At 37.6% G+C, this 16570-nt stretch overlaps 1 protein-coding gene across 1 annotated transcript in view; it reads left to right on the top strand.

The window, feature by feature from the left end:
- The window catches only part of UBAC2 (UBA domain containing 2), an 86763-nt gene that overhangs the window by 64712 nt on the left and 5481 nt on the right, over window positions 1-16570 (top strand). The window contains exon 7 of the mRNA XM_014308266.2: window positions 4441-4686. Coding sequence (XP_014163741.1) covers window positions 4441-4686 — 246 coding nt within the window. The remainder of the gene's footprint in view (window positions 1-4440; window positions 4687-16570) is intronic.

Genomic DNA, 16570 nt, shown 5'->3' on the forward strand with positions numbered 1-16570 from the left:
GTCATGCTTGCAGATACACAGTGTTTTTTAGCTGATAATGATTCCATCTGATCAATGAAGCACTGATGAACTCTGAAGAAAAAGTTTCAGGGTATCTGGAAAATTTATGAGCCAAATCAACGGGAAACAAAATTGAAGAAAAATATTTTAGTATCTCTATAATCCTATTTTTCTCTCAAGGTAACTCTTGCAAAGGGTGTTTATAGTATTTGCAACAATTTCCAAAAAGGAAATCCAAACAAAATAATTGTAACGGAATTTGAAAACACATATGTAGTGGGATTTATTTGTTGGGTAGTTTTGTTTCTTGGGTGGTTTTCACACAATCCCTCTTGGTTTGATAAATGCTTTCTCTAATGAAGATAAATACAGAATCCTGACACAAATTTCGACCCATGTTTTGATTCTAATTTTTAGAATTCAGAGCATACTAAGGATTAAGCAGAGAAAATAGGTATAAAAATGTCACTTCACCTTAAGAAAACTATTTGCTTTTCATTTGTTGGTATCTGAAAATAGCCAAGTCTTGAGTACATATGATGAATGTATTTACATTTTTCAGAACAAAATAATCAAGTATTTGATGTCAAGTTTTGTTAAAATAATTTTCAACATAATTCTCTACACCAGTCCGTCTACTTTTTTTCTGTTTGATTTCCTTTTTTGGTGTTAATCAAGTACAGTGAATTTAAATATTTAAATTTTAAATACTATTCCAGCTACTTGTGGTGCATATGTGTCTTTGCAATGTAAAATACTGGAGAGCTTCTATGTTTGATTTACCTAATTGCAGAGAAACTACAGCTACTTCCTTCTTCTCAAAAATGTACAACTTTGGAAGGACTTGAGGGAAGGGAAGGGAAAGTCAGGCTTTATATGGGGGCAGGACGAGGTTAGGAAACTTCATGTGAAGAATCAGTAGTAAGTCACGGCGTTAAGAAACTGAAAATATCTAAGCACACTTAGATTCTCTGCAGTGTGCCAGAGAATTTCCAGCATCCTCCATTTCCTCTTCTTAGCCCTGTGCCACATACAATATGGTGGAAGATGTTGTGACTAACAGAAATTAAGATGCACCTTATGTTGCTAGCCACAAATTCTCCATTCTAACAGTGTGAACATAACCACAACGTTTTTTTGTGGTGACTTTTGGTGGCTAAAATACAGCGGAGGCTCTTCTGTTTGGGGGAAGTAGCCCTTTAATCTGATGTACAGTGCTGAAGTTGGAAGATAATGAGGTTATTTTATCTTCATTGAATAAACAATGTTGCTTTATGTTCTTAAACACTAGAAATTCACTCAATGTCAGTAACAAAAACAGTGTAAAAAGTTGCTTTTTACTTTGTCAAAGCTTATGATTTTTAAAATTATATCTATCAAGTTCTCCATATGAACCAGCTATAGAGGAAGTTCTTTGGAAATACTTGACATTAAGATGAGTGTATGACACTGAGCCAGACTGAATCACAAGACTTTTTTAACTACAAATGTCTCCATTCTGGGTTTATTGGAAATATGGAAATTGCTATCTTGTCCACACTAATTGAAACTCATTGAAATTTTGTTATAACTGACCACAGCATTTTAAAGTTTCTTATACTTCCATATAATAGTTCTTCATTTTAGCATGTCCATAAGCTTTTAGCTTTATAAAGCCTTTTCTTCTGATTAAGTGCTCTGGAATGACTTGCTCTCTGCAACTACCTAAAAGGAGATTGTGATGAGGCGAGGGTCAATCTCTTTTTCCAAGTATGATAAGTGGAAATGTCCTTTAAGTTGTGCCAGGGAAGGTGTAGCTTGAATATTAGGAAAAATTACTCACCAAAAGGTCCATCAAGCACTGGAACAGGCTGCCCAGGGCAGAAAGAAGTTGAGTCACCATCTCTATAGGTGTTTAAAAGACATGTAGATGTGGCACTTAAGGACATGGTGGACTTGGCAGTACTGGGTTAACAATTGGACTTGATGATCTTAAAGGTCTTTTCCAACCTAAATGATTCCATGCCCAGCCATCTCCGCTAAGAAAAATACAAGAATAATTTTACCAATGCAGCTGCTAACTGGGGCTTGCAGTATGCCTTCCCTTCTGAGACAAACAAATTCCAAAGCACTGACACTAAAGATAGGCTGCTGTTGTCTCATTGCTCTATTTTCTGTCTTGACTTGATAAATAATGATTCTCTTTGTGGTTAGTATGTTCAGACACGTGTCTAGATTTGTCATATATTCAGGAAGATGTAGATTTTCCTATCACTGCTTGCTTTGTTTTGTTCTTGTGACTTTTTGAACCCACACAAAATTTTTGAAAACATTAGACCTTTTTGAAGGTGGGAAGAGAGAGCAGAGATCAGTATCGAGAAGGGACATTTGAAAGAAGTGAAGGAATGTTGCTATGATGTTGGACAAAGTATTTTGAGTGGGACTTCTTTCCCTGCCTAGTTAACCAGGTGCAGAATCCCTGGAACGAAAGAAGGGTCCTGGCTCCATAGTCTAATGATACTATCTAAACCTACACCTAACAAGGTGGGAGGAAGGGAGATAAATTGTACGTTCTGGTGGTGTTTGTGCATTTTGCATTGAAGAAAACATCAGATTAAATGTGTATGTAATATTTGAAATCTGGTTCAGTAATTCTCGCTCCCCCAAAACTGCTTTTTCAGTTACTGTGCAATCTAGGTTTTCTTGAGTGAGGGGCCTATCTACCTAACTCCCAGGATCAGGGGGTTTGCTCCTGGGGGACCTTCTTGCTAGGCAGACACCTCAAGCAGTACATACCATAAACAGGTGAATTGCAGAAGTGATATGAATTTTCTTCCTCTTGTTCTTTGGTGATTATAGCTATGCCTTAGCTTCCAGTTGATGTGCACAGTTTTAGTTGTGAGTTTACAGTCATCTGGAACAGTTTCACTAGAGCTGAGGAAAGGATCTCTGAGGTCATGAAAAAGCTTTTGTTACAGTGCGATGTTCAGTTAGGACCTTCCTTTGAATACAGAAAATTATAATTAAAGGCAGCCTTCACTCTGATGTGATTATGGCCTTTATAGCATTTACCTCCTTTCTCATAGCACGACTGAAAGACTGAAGAGGTTAAGAGCAGTTTAGAACTGTTTTTTCTCATTTTAGAATGACAGCCTGTGCTTGGGCTGTCAAGCAACCAACAGCTTGGGCTGTACATCCAACCATGAGTCATAAAATGAAAGTAAAATAAAACAAAAATCATTGTTTCCAAAACCGGAATGTGTTTTTGCTAAAAGTCTCACTACCTCATTGGATATTTAACAATAACCTTGTTAATAATCTGAAAAATATCCCCACTCCTAAAGAATGTTGGTTTTTCCTATACTGTCTCCCTTTGTATAATCAGCAATGCATTTAGTATCTTTATACAAATGTCAGTGAGATACAACAAATAGCCCCAAATAAATAAATAAATAAATACATCAGATTCAGAGTTTCTACATTGCTTTTCTCATAATTTCATTGCTGGGGTATGTTTACAGATTTGTTGAGGTTCAGATCTCTTCCTGTTCATTTCAGTGCTGTGACAGCATAATTCTTGTGGCATAACAGACAGTAAAAAGTCACAAATGCTGAAATGTGGCATAACGCAGATGGGACCGCTTTGGGCTCAAGTGCTGTGGCTTCACAATGGCATTCAAAATAATGGCTGAGGGGTGACTGTAATTCCATTTATGGGGCTCATAATTTCTCTTTCTCCTGCAGAATCTGAAATTAAATCAAGCCCCAAGGCAGGCACAAACACAGGCAATGTGGTTTTTTCTTATAGGTAGGAGAAGGGCCTCACAAAAACTGGCTTTTTCAGTATCACAGTTTTTAATGAATTGGTTTTCAAAGTTTTTTTTTCCCTCCTGTAAGGCAGCTGGGCTTCTTTTGGAATGAGTGTGTGCATAGTCTTAGATTTAACTTCAGTTCCTCTGGATTGCTTTTGGTTTTACTTTTTTTAGAAGGAGAGATTCAGGTGGTGGGGAGAGAAGCCTTAAGGGTGTTTGGTTTTTTTTTTGAAGAGGTGTTTAGAGTGCTTCAGCATCCTCAAGAGCCATCTTAATCTTCTCAGGTGAGCATGGAGCATACCCTGACCAGCTCTTTTACTAGAAATTAAAATTTTATTTTAATTTCGACCAGTTTTAGTAAAGGTCTCTTGGCCTGGGCTGAGATTCTAAAACAAACAAAAAACCCCTTTCAACTTTATGAGTCACAGGCAATGCACCACACAGATTTTAAAAAGCAATTTGTAGTTGTAGGGAAGTAAAGAAATCTGTTTGTTCTCTGATTCTTGACTGAGAACTGTGAGTAAATACAGTAAAAGTGCTTAAAAAACCAGAAAGACCAACTGTTACCTGCAGCAAATTCAAAGTATCTGTGGTGTACTTAAGTTCTTTGGTTTTCAGGGTTTTTTTAACATTTTGTTTTTGATTTTAGATTTCTGGGATTTGCTACAATAGCAGTATGTTAAAAGTTCATCGAATTCTTTGTGTACCCAGATGGGTAGCAAAGATATTTTCATGGACTCTTGAACCAGTCTTCTCATCTGCGGAGCCAACGAATGAAGTTCGAGTGGGAATGGGAGCCACAGTTGACATCCAGAGGCAGCAGAGAATGGAGTTACTGGATCGTCAAATCATGATGTCTCAGGTTGCCCAAATGAGGCGGCAGAGACAGCAGCAGGTATTGCAATGCATTCTTTAAGGATTATACTGTTATAAGAAATACATTTTTTTGGTTCATAGATCTTGCATTGCTCCTGTTTCTTAAAATTATTTTTTAATTTTTCTCCATCAGTCCTTCACACACTGTTGTACTGCTGATTGTCATTTAAGTGGTTTGTATGGCTTTATATGTTCAAACTGCTTCACAAAATGGGAGCAGGATGTCAGACAATCTTGTGAGGATATCAGTACTCCTGGCATTTTGTCACAAAAAGTGAAGATGAAAGGTAAAGTGATTGCTTCTTGGTGGTCTTTAGTGAAAGCCATTGTGTAAAGTTAGAAAGTCAAAATGCTCCTCACTCTTTTGAGTATCTGTCTGGTCAGCAGCCTTTTCAGAGGAGCTGAAAATTTTCTATGAAATTCCTTTGTTTGTAGGTGTATAGGTTGTTTCTTAAGGGCAGAAATTAAAATCTGTAACTTACAGAGGTAAACCACAAGTGACTTTCTGTTTGCCACGTTTAATCCTCTTGGTTTATTTCCTTATTGAGCAGAATAGCAGAGTCTTTTTATTTTCTCTGTTTTATACAAACTAACAAATCCAGATATTCTCAGTCTTTGTGTTGTAGGGCAGCAAAACAAGGCAGGTGGTGTCTCAATTCCTGTATCTTAGATGTGTTCACTGTCTTCACTGTTTTCTTTGCCTGAAACACAGCTCTGTACTGATACACAAGTTCTTTTTGTGTTGGGGGTAGTGCAGTGCAGGTATAGCTGTGTTACACTTTATGCATTCCCAGAATTGGAGATGCTATGGCATAAAGCTTTGGCCTGCAGCTGGAGTATGAATCTTTGTTTCCAGTCCCTGATAACATTATTCTGTTTTTCTTATTTCCTTAACATTTCAATATGATGAAATTATTCCTTAAGCAGAAACTTCTAATCTATTGTTCTCCATTCCTATTAGAACGCTGATCAGTTTTAACATAAGAACTGAACTAGAAATGACTCAGTTCTTGAACGTTGCCATTGTAATAGAAAATGAATTGAAACTCTATGTTGGACTACAAGCAGCTGTGAGGAGTGCAGCCGGTTTCTTCAGATGTGAGAAAGAAGCCACTTCCAGTTATGAAGGACAGTCTTTCTAATATCTCTTTAATTACAAAAAGTGGTAAATAAGTTCAGAATGGTAAATGATAAAAGAACTGTTGATAACATTTTCTTCTCATCTTGTCCTTTCCCTAGGCTATGAACAATGAAAGTGGAAAAATGTCTTTTCATGTTTGACTTCAAATAGAATTCTTTAAAAAGGTGGAGGGGTTTGACTAAAATGCAGGAACACTGTTTGAACATCAGTAAGATGCTTCCCTTTACAAGTTGCTGAAACACTTTCAAGTTACCTTCATGTTTAGCCTTTAACTTGAGCACAGCATTTATTTAACTGGTAGTGCTGATCTGTGAAACCAGTGATCAGAAGGCCATAGGATCAATGTATGAATGTTCCATAGAGGCTCTGCAGAAAAGGTGTGTTATGAAAGCTTTTGACCCGCCTGGTGTTTTTTAATGACTCATTCACAGAATTTACTGGTCATCAGCTAAATCACAAAAAGCATCACTCACAAATATTGCTGTGCAGTTGTAAAAATGAAAAACAGACTATTTTCAATCTCAAAATAATATTTGAAAAGTTGAAAACCATTTTCTGGATTGGTGTACTTGGGCAATTCTTTTGCCTTTAGAAATTTGCTGAGGTGTAATTTGAAGACAGTGGAGTGGAACAGATCATGCTACAGATGAAAAGAATTTAGATGATAATTTTACCTGTGGGAGTGAAGCTATAAAGAATGCAGCTCAGTTTCTTAGACAGTTTTTTTGTGAAATTGAAAATAATAAAAACTGTGAAGTACATGTCAGTCATCAAAACAGGCTTTGAATTATATTCTGGGTAAATGTTGTGTGGATTTCTGAAGTTCCAATATGGTGTCTGTATGTAGTGTGCCATAGGTGAGATAAATTAACATTTTCTCTCACACTTTCTGCTTTGCTTGGTGAGGGAAGTGAACTTTAACTTTCTTCTCCATACCATAGTGCAACAATTTTGTTCAGCTGCCCCTTGAGAAGGTGCTCTGCTCATTCCTCCCACTCCTTTACTCTTCAGTTCATCTGTTTGAGAAATGACCCCTTCTCTTAAATAGATGCTTTTTGTAGTAAGTTTATTCTTTGAGTCTTCACAAGAAATTCTGAAGAACATGAGCCTGACAGGTTATGCAAACCAACATTAAAAAGTTTAAATTAAAAAAAAAAGGGGGGGGGGAGGAAAGAAACTGGGGGAAAAGCCTTTCTCAAAAGTTGTTTGTAGTACACCTCTATGATACTGAGAGATAAATAATTTTATCTTTTTTTTTGTTTCCCCCTGCTGTTCACTAAGTCCTTTTATCCAAAGCAGAATTCACTTTGGATGCTTTCTACAAAAAAGAAAAAGCAAGGAGCAATCACCCCAGAATTTCTTTGCTGGCAATTCTTTGAGCTTTACCATTCCCGGTCTTTTTCTAGCTGAAATCTTCTGGTCTGGAGAAACCTGAAGCATGGAACTGTGTGTGTGAGTGCTGGGTTGTCAAACACCCTTGAATTCAATGAGTGGATTGAGTGTGTGGTAGAATTTTAAAATAAACCCACCAAGTTCATTACTCGATGTACCTCATTTTAGCTCTTAAATATTCAGCGGACACTGTGTCTGAATATGTTGCCAGAAGCTGTTATGTTGATAGTTTCTCAGGGGAGTGTGGTTAAATGGTGACTGGTTTTGTGTTGGTTTCTAGTTGCTGTGGATACAGCCCTTAAACACATGGTAATGTTCATCTAGAAAACTTTCTAGATCTTATTGTGTTCTTTATTTGCTTCTGTGGATATTGCTGAGAAATTACAGTCTTGTCCCAAATGAATTACATAGCATGACCTACATTCACCTTTAAAGGCAGTAGAATAAAATGTGTGCCATATGTATTCATTCCCTGAAAATACCAGCTTGCCATTTTGTTGCTGCTTTTTAAACTTTACTTTCATAGTTATTTTCTTTTGCACTTTTTTTGTCTATCCTATTTTGTAAATAGTTTGTCCTGGTTTTCTTTTTTTCCCATTATCTGATCTTCTGTTCCCCTTCATATTGCTGTCACATTTTCATTCACCACTGTGCCATTTTCCTCCTACATTTTTGTCACCTCTTCACCTTCATCTCTCTTGTTTCCCATACTTTGTATTTGCTCCTATATAAAATGCTTCTTCACTTTGGGGGAAGTTCTCTCCTGTCATGTCTGAACACCAGTAATCATTTGCTATTTTATCCTTTTGCTACTGTAATATATCAATAAAGTTGGTCTTCCTCTCCTGATGTTTCTATTTCTAGATCTCTTTTATTTCTCAGCATTTTTCTAAAGTTTTTCTTTATTGTAACCCAAATAAAACCCTGGTGGGAAAAGGGAAGCAACTGCAGCATCTGTGCACCAGTGTGAGTATCAGGGCGTCAACTTGACTTTCACTTCCCATTGAGACTGTGGAGGGAGGCTGGCAGAGAACCAAACTGTGAACAGATAGGGAAGATTCCGTGCCTAGGTGATATTGGCTACTCTGATGTCACTACAGACTGTTATGTGGAGGTGGTGCAAGGTTGCAAAAAGGTGGGGAGCACCTTGTGTTGGCATTAACTACAGCTTCTTGGAACACTCCTCACTGTGTCCATTCAGGATGGGCGGTGTATCAACCTCAGTCCCTTCATCTTGAAAGAATGGGTTTTGGATCTGCAGAGCATTTTAGCTGAACATGTTAAGGACATCATATTGCCTTCTTCTTGGATTCTCTTAAGTGTCTTGTATCAGGGAAGAGCTTTACCAGGTTACTCTAGACTGTAACAAGCCTACAGCCATATATGAAAATCTTCATTTCACTACTTCTCTATCTACCCTGTTGGCCACTTCAAGCTTATGCTGTCTTTTCTCTCCTGTATTTTTGTTCTTCTCTTCCAGCTGCCCTTAATTTTCACTGAGAGCAGAATCTCCTAAGATTGATACCACATGGTATCTCATATGTGTATCTCATCTTCATCACATATGAGATTCTGCTGCTTGCAAAGACCAGACTTCTATAACAAAGGGATTTCCTCTAATTGTTCATTCATTAGATGTCTTTCTCCTGGGACACGGGAGAGATGTTCTGTGGGTAGGTACACTGAGTGTCCGCATTATTATGGGGAGCCTCATGTCCTGAACAATTTGCAAGTTTTAGATTTTGTCAGCTAAGGACTGTGTGTCTAGATTGGTAATTTAGCTTCTGGTTATATCTAAGCAGTAAACTCCTGACCTTGGAAAAAATAGATTAATGGAGCAAAGGTTTTCCTGGCTCAAGAATTCTTCCTCAGGAGTGTTATCCTCATTCAGGAGGGTAGAAAAGAAATCCCCCAGCGAATATAATATACTCCTAGACAGTCCAATTCTGCTTTTTCAAAGTGAAGAGCTAGACCTGGGCTTATTTTTTAGCTTTTCTACTGGTACTGAGGTGGCACTTCAATGAAGTTTTCTTCAATCACTTCACAAGTCTGAGTACCAGCAAGAAGTCCTTCCAACAGATATTTTGAACCATGAAGACCTTCCGCAACCTTTATACATTGCCAAATCCACAAAACCCCTTGTTGTCACAGCCAGGACTTCAGATGGAAGCAGCTTTTCTGTTTTGTTGCACAAATGTATGTATCATTGTCAGGAAGGAAACTACCAGACTGCTTTACCTGAATAAATGGGTGAGACTTTCAGCTGAGTGTCACACCAAGTTTTTTCTCTAATTTGGTTTCCATTTCAATCAGTCTGTGTTACTAAGGCTTCTTTGGGATTTTGTGACATATTTGAATAGAAACTGCCTTTAGCAACACTTGCATAAACTCCAAAGACAGTGATATGAAGAGTACCAATAGGATAAAAAAGCTTTTATGCCTAGACACCTGGGAAATGTGTGCACAGGATTTGACATCATATTTTTAAAGAATTCTGTTAACCAGTGAGTGATTTAGAGATTCATTTCAGCCCATGAATGATGCTTGTATGCTGCAGCAGTAATCACTGTGGCTAAATTTAGACTCAGTATTCCATCACTCTTCCCTTCTTCTGCATGCCAGTGTACATATGTGGACACATTTTGAAATAACAGCTTCCATTTTTGTAGAGAGAACATTATCTTTTCCTTCAGACCTGTGTGTTTTAAACTCATCCTCTGTTTTTTTGTGCTCTTATGGCATTTTCAAGCCTTGGTTATTCTCTGTAGTTGTTTAAAATTATTTTGTTTGTGTTGAAAATAAACTTGGATTTATATAAAGAGTTTATTGGGTGTAAAAACTGCATATGCTGCTGATGTTGGCATGCCTGAACTCTGTTTTTTAACTGTTTCATTTCAATAATGTATTTGCAGCAACTGATAACCCACTGCTATCTAGACATTCTGGATTATTTTGCTGTATGACTTCTTTCATGGATTCTAGGTGTGAAATTAAAAATGTTGAATTTCCTGTTGAATTTCCCAGTAATGAACAATCCATTACTATTTCCTCTACAGACTACCACAGAAACTTCAGATTTCTGTCTTTTTTATGGAAGTTGGCAATTCCACAAGCTGACAGAACTAGAGCCAGCAGACACTAGTACAACTGGAATAAGCTGAGTGTGTCTCATTAACAGCCAGCTGTCACAATCACAAGATTAAGTTTCTCTATCTCCTAGTCATTGGTAGCACCCTGCTCATATATTGAACAATCCTTTTTTCTCTTGGAATGATGAAATTCTCTTTCATTTTGACTTAGCTTTTGAGCTATAGCCTTTGAATTTGGTTTAATATTTGTAATCAGCTTCCCTAGAGAAGCAGTGATTGGACAACTTCATAAAACAAAACACTGTTTTATTTCAAAGCAAATAAATTGTTTGGAAAATATAATATTTTTATTCTCCTATATGATTGGTCTATATTTCTTTCCTCTGGCAATTTAACTAGAGGCAATTTCTTATAAAAAGCTTATGATATACCAAATTGCCCCAGACATTTCCAGAATATTTAATTCACTGTTGTTGAATCACGTTCTGTTTACAGAAGGCAGGGAGTTTTTAGGTGTACCTGTCCCTTCATTTCTAATGAACATGGTGCAAATAAGGCATCTGTTTTGGGGGCAGTCACTTACTGGATTCCAGGTCTGCTTCTATTGTCATTCCAGCCTGCACTTAGAGAGTCTTGACAGCAAATTTCTTCTTCCAGAGTGCCATTTTCCATAGTATGTAGTAAAAAAGAAGCCTGTGTTTCAGATAGTACATGGTCCTCCTTAATATGTAGGATTTGTGGTTTGAACTCTGATACTTACACATGACAGCTGTGAGCTGGTTCCACCTTTGTTCCTTAATGTGCTGCTGTGGTGGCTTAGGCCCAGCCAGCAACCAAGCACCACACAGCCACTCTCACCTCCCCCTGCCACCCTGGTGGAGTGGTGAGGAGAATCAAAACTAGGGTGAGATAAGAACAGTGTAATAATTGAAACAAAGTAAAATATAGGAGTAGTAGTAATAATAGAAATAATAATTTTTTTAAAACCCACAAATATGTGATGCACAATACAGTTGCTCACCACTGGCTGACAGAGGCCAAACCCCATTCCCTAACCTGGATCAGCCCTCCTTTTGGTTAACTCACACAGTTATATATCCTGGGCATGGTATGAAATGTCCTTTTGTCCAGTTCAGTTCACCTGTCCCAGCTGTGCAACCTTCCAGCCTTTTGTTGAATACTTCCTCACTGGCAGAGCATGAGACACACAAAAAATAGTCCTTGACTTTAGATAAATACAGCTTAGCAAACCCCCAAATATCAGTGTATTACCAACATTATACTGAATCCAAAACACAGCACTACCAGCTGCTGAGAAGAAATTGATTCTATCCCAACTGAAATCAGGACAGGTACCTTAAGAGGTGCTACAGGTGCAAAGTGTTGACACCTTGAATATTGACTTTGAGATATTAATAAATGGAAGCTAATCCTATTTGCAGCCTAAGACAGAACTTGAACCTTCACATCCCAGAATGGGATGCTGATCTGTTCTTTTCCCTATGTCATCACAGACTAGCCTTTTATTTACTAAGGGATGTATATTTACATTATGTAGTATTTGTATGATTATGTAGTATTTTGGAGGATTTAGGTTTGAGTTTCCTTTGTGCCAAGAGTTTGTTATCTCAGTTTGTCAAATCAAAACAATTTTAGAACTCTGATTTCTCACTTTGGTTCCAGTCTCTTCTTATTCCTTATTACTATTTGAAAAGGTTTTTGCATAGGAGGTGAGTGAAGAATTAGCTATCTAATCATCATGCTTCAATACCAGTTCAGTGTCACAAGTCCAGATCCAAAGAGCCATGGGGTAAGGATTAAAACTGACTCTGTTTTGTGCAAAATGTCTAACACAGAGCTAAAGTTATTTCCCCAAGTACAGACTCCATGCTCATACTGGTGGACCTGCCTTCAGCAGTTGGAACACTGGACACTCCCAGTGTCATGCCAGTGCATGAAATACCTTCCATTGTCTCTCAGGCAGCTTCAGAAGCCAGATTAAGGTGTTCCTTCTAGATTTCAAAGGAAATAGCTGATCAGGCTTCAGAAAAGACCACATGTGGATTTCTGAACTTGTATGACATATGAGCTCCTCAGGGACAATGCAGGCATCAAAGTTCAGGATGCAGAAACTAAGAGCTGGAGACAGAGCCTTTTGGCTGAATAGACTTGTCTGTAGGATAAATTTCCAGGAAATTAGAATATCATTAGAAATTGCTGGAGTGCTTTACTTGGTGAAAAATTCTGTCGTTAAGAACAATGCTTACAACATTAATTCTGTTATGTTTTGTACCCCCTTTTAAAAAAGGGAAGTTATTAAAGTAAGAGGAAAACAAAACACCAAAGAAAGTTTCCCCAAACAACCAAAAAAACAGAAGAGTTTTATCGTCACAAAAAGAGACAGGCTAGACTTTGAGTAAGTGTACTGGAAATTTCACCATTTTTCTCTCTTATGCAATGTTTAGGGCAGCAGACATCATGTCATCCAAGGCTGTGCTTTTTTTTTGTTTGTTTATTTATATCATCAGTATATGGACTTTGGAGTCAATACATTGTTGAAAAATTTATGCCAGAAAAGCAAGTCAGTGTTTCTTGTTTTCAGTAAATTTTGTTATGAAGCTTTATATGAAAAAAATAAGACAGTATTTATATCTTTATCGTGTAAAGGTTTCTATACAGAGTGGAATATTTTACAAATGTAACTTTAAAAGGTGGAATGCAAAGCAATTTCCTTTTTCTTTTTTCTCACTGTGGTTATTATGATAAGAAAAGGTGAACAGGACGTATCAGGAAGTACTTCCTGTTTGTGCAAGTAGATGACAAGCTGGCATTAACCATCTACAGGAGATAACATTATCAAAATGTCTTAACCACGTGCATCACTTTCAAGAGGATTTTTAAAAAGCCTTTAATTTCTTTTGAAATTAATGTACTTAAAATATGTGCATATCTGAGGGCTACATAACTGGATATTTGTTAATTGTCCATAATTCAAGACTTATTTGTGAAGATTTGGATAGGAAGTGCTTTTACAAAATATGCCATGGCAGGTGTGTATATGGGAAACAGGTTGAGCTGTTTTTCAAAACAGAGAAGAAGGAGATTATCTGAAAAGAAGTGGCATAGCTAGGTTTTAGCAGGCTGTACAATCAGAGACATTTGTTAGCTCTAGATATTTCTTTCTTATTCTGCAGGAAAGGAGGATACATCTTTCCTGTAAACAGAATTGTCCCAGGCACCACTAAAAGAAAGAAACAACAACCCAAATTTTAAAAAAGAAAAACAAAATCAAGGATGTGACTTCAGAAGGCACAGCTTCTCTACGTAAAGCCTTGGCAGCTATCCAGGAGTAAATCATCAATATGGCATTTCCTTAAAACCTTCTCTGTAATGAAGAGCTGCTATTTTCCCCATTTCTTTAGTTCATTCCATTTGTAAATCTCATTCTTTGGTCATCTAAACTTGTGATGAGTTTGTTCTCTTCCTGTAACAGAAGTTCCAACATCACCAGTGTTCTCCTAATCCATTTCCAATAGTGATTTATTAGAGACCAGTAAAATTACTTCCTTGGTATGTTTGTCTCCTATCAGGCAGTAACAAAGAACTTAAAATCAACTGATTCATCCAGTCTGTGCTGCTAGACAAAAGGAAACTTCTGACTTTTTCTGAAAAATTACAGCATAGGATTAAAGGGGGGAGAAAGTCTTACAGGCTTTTCTTAGGTTTGTCTTGTCACCCTTCTAGTCAAATAATTAATGAAGCAGTGCTTTTGCTGTTGACATGTCAAAGACTAAGCTGGGAACAGAGATAAGGGCCCAGGCATCAAGTTGTGCACAGCATTTTTATGAATCATGGTCTAGAATTTTTCAGTGCTCCACATTCTCTAGCAGAACACTTGCACTGGCTCCTCCCTGACACCAAGGATCAGGACCAAGAAAAATATTGCCTGAGATAATCTCAGTGCAAGATCTCCCAAGTGTATCAGTTGTGGAATCTAGCTCTGAATGTAAGAGGCTTAAGGCATCCTCCTTACCTGGTCATGGGTCATGTTAAATCTCAGCCCCCAAACCATGTAGAGTTTAACTTAATTCTTTTTATAACGAACTGCTGACCAGAATCACAGAAGAACTGCTTGGATTTCACTAAATGGATTAGACTGGCACACTGAAAGTGTTATCACTGAAAGTGCTGCTCAGGAAAGGAGCTTCCATAGTGGACCCTGGAGCATCCCCACTACTTATTATTTTGGACCACTGCAGAGATCTCTGTTATCTGAGACAAGGCTTCTGTGGAGAGTGGGAAGATTGGTGTGAGCTCCCCTGTGCTGTTGGGTGTTGGTGCTGAGGGTCAAGTATGGTGTGAAATGCTTAAATATGGTTTGCTGATTTCCCAGGAGGGAGTCTCAGATGGTTTAGAAGCATCACTTACATAAATTAATCAGACTGGGTATCTTCATGTGAAATCTTCTTGACTTCTCACAAGTAAGTCTGGTGGCACAGTGTAAAACCACTGTGCTACAGAAATGATCATGAAATTATGAAGGAGAGATCTGCAAAATAATTTCGGTAAGGCAAGAGTGAATATTGGTTTGGAAATCTCCTTCTGTGCATTTTTTAAACTGGAGTTTGATATTTACTTGATGTTAAGACATTATTTATGTTAAGACATTATTTGTGCTTGGTATGGCTCAATTTAAAACAGATCTTCATGTTTCTGTTGTGATAGTTAAGGTTGTCTGAAGGTCTTTGCACAGTCACCATCCATACTGTAAATCCATAGTCTTGATCTCTGTCTTCTGTGGATTTAAGACATTCACTGCACTTCCCGGTTTTCCCTTACCTTTATGAGACTGACCACATTGCCAGTCCCATAGTTCCTGCTGCAGTTCCTTGAATCCCTGCTCTTTTGAGCCTGACCTTGTGTATGTGTGTCATCTCATTAGAAGCAGCACTGTGAAGGGAAACAATTTTCTTTCAGTTAAGATAAATTATCCTAATGCACTCGGTTTTGGTGAAGTTTAAAAGACTACACAGATGAGAGGTGCATCACATCAGAGTTAATCCTAACCATCAGTGTTCACATACCATTAAATGTTGGATATTTTCCTCTCATTAATATAGTTAAGAACTGATACATTATCTTTATCACAGTTTCCAAAGGTAATTGAAATAGTCGATTTTGATCTAATTGGTCTAGTGTGTTTTCTCTAGGAAGGGGTCTTCACATGAAACTCTTTTGAATGCTTCAGTCAACAGCTGTAATTTATTAAGGTATCTGCTGTAAACCTTCAAAACTAAATAGTTACATTTGTAAGGAAATGTCAGTTCTTATTGAAAAGAATGAATTCTGTGTATGTTAATGCAAACTGTATTGTAAGCTTAAGGAAAGGAAGTAGATGAGTCTGTAGTGTTAGGTAACAGAGCACAGGACAGAGAGGATGCAAAACCAAACTGGAATAGGCAGCTCAGTACTGAAGCTCAGGGCACTGTTGGAAAGATACATTTATTTTGGTCTTCAGATACACTGAGATAAAGATAAATTAATGTATATTGTAGATTTTGTATTTGGTATACATTATTGTGTATGGCTTATGATGCCTCAGAGGGGTGTGTCATAGTCCTGTTAGTATTTTTACCAATTCAATGTGAATGACTTGTGGCAGCATTACTTTCATCTCAAGTCATCTCTAAATAGTAAAAACAGGTAAAGCAGCATTAGTGCAGTGCTCTCACTGAACTGTAGAGCTTAGTAGACTCTGAGAAATTCAAAGTTCAAACTCAATGTAATTCTGAGTTATGGGAAACTATAGATGGGGAAGTACAGGAGGCGATTCCCCAAGACCACAAGGTAGTGCAGTGGTGTCAGTAGAAGATCTGATCCCTCTTTCTCCTTAGGCTTATGCTCCAAACCAGTTCTTGTTTTTACAACACTGTGCTGTTTGACTAACATGAGACTTACACAGAATCCTTTGATCAAAACCTCATGAATGTTAAGCAAATATTTTATACAGTATGGGAAATGTCGACACATACTTTTTAAATTCAAATTCACTAACAGTGGGATCTATGTCTTGAAAATGGGTGATGGCTTCTGGCTATTTCACATCTTCACAGGCAAAAATGTACTCTAGTATAGAAGGGACTAGAATATTTCTCAAGCTGATGTTTCAAGTCTCATGACTCTTCAAATACTTTTTTTAAGTGTGCCATTGTACTGCCCCCTGTGGTGTCTGGGCTGGTTGGGTCTCCTCTGGACAGAACGGAAGGAAACAAAGGAAAGGG

This window comes from Geospiza fortis, unplaced genomic scaffold, assembly GCF_000277835.1.
Source record: "Geospiza fortis unplaced genomic scaffold, GeoFor_1.0 scaffold84, whole genome shotgun sequence".
Taxonomy (NCBI): Eukaryota; Metazoa; Chordata; class Aves; order Passeriformes; family Thraupidae; genus Geospiza; species Geospiza fortis.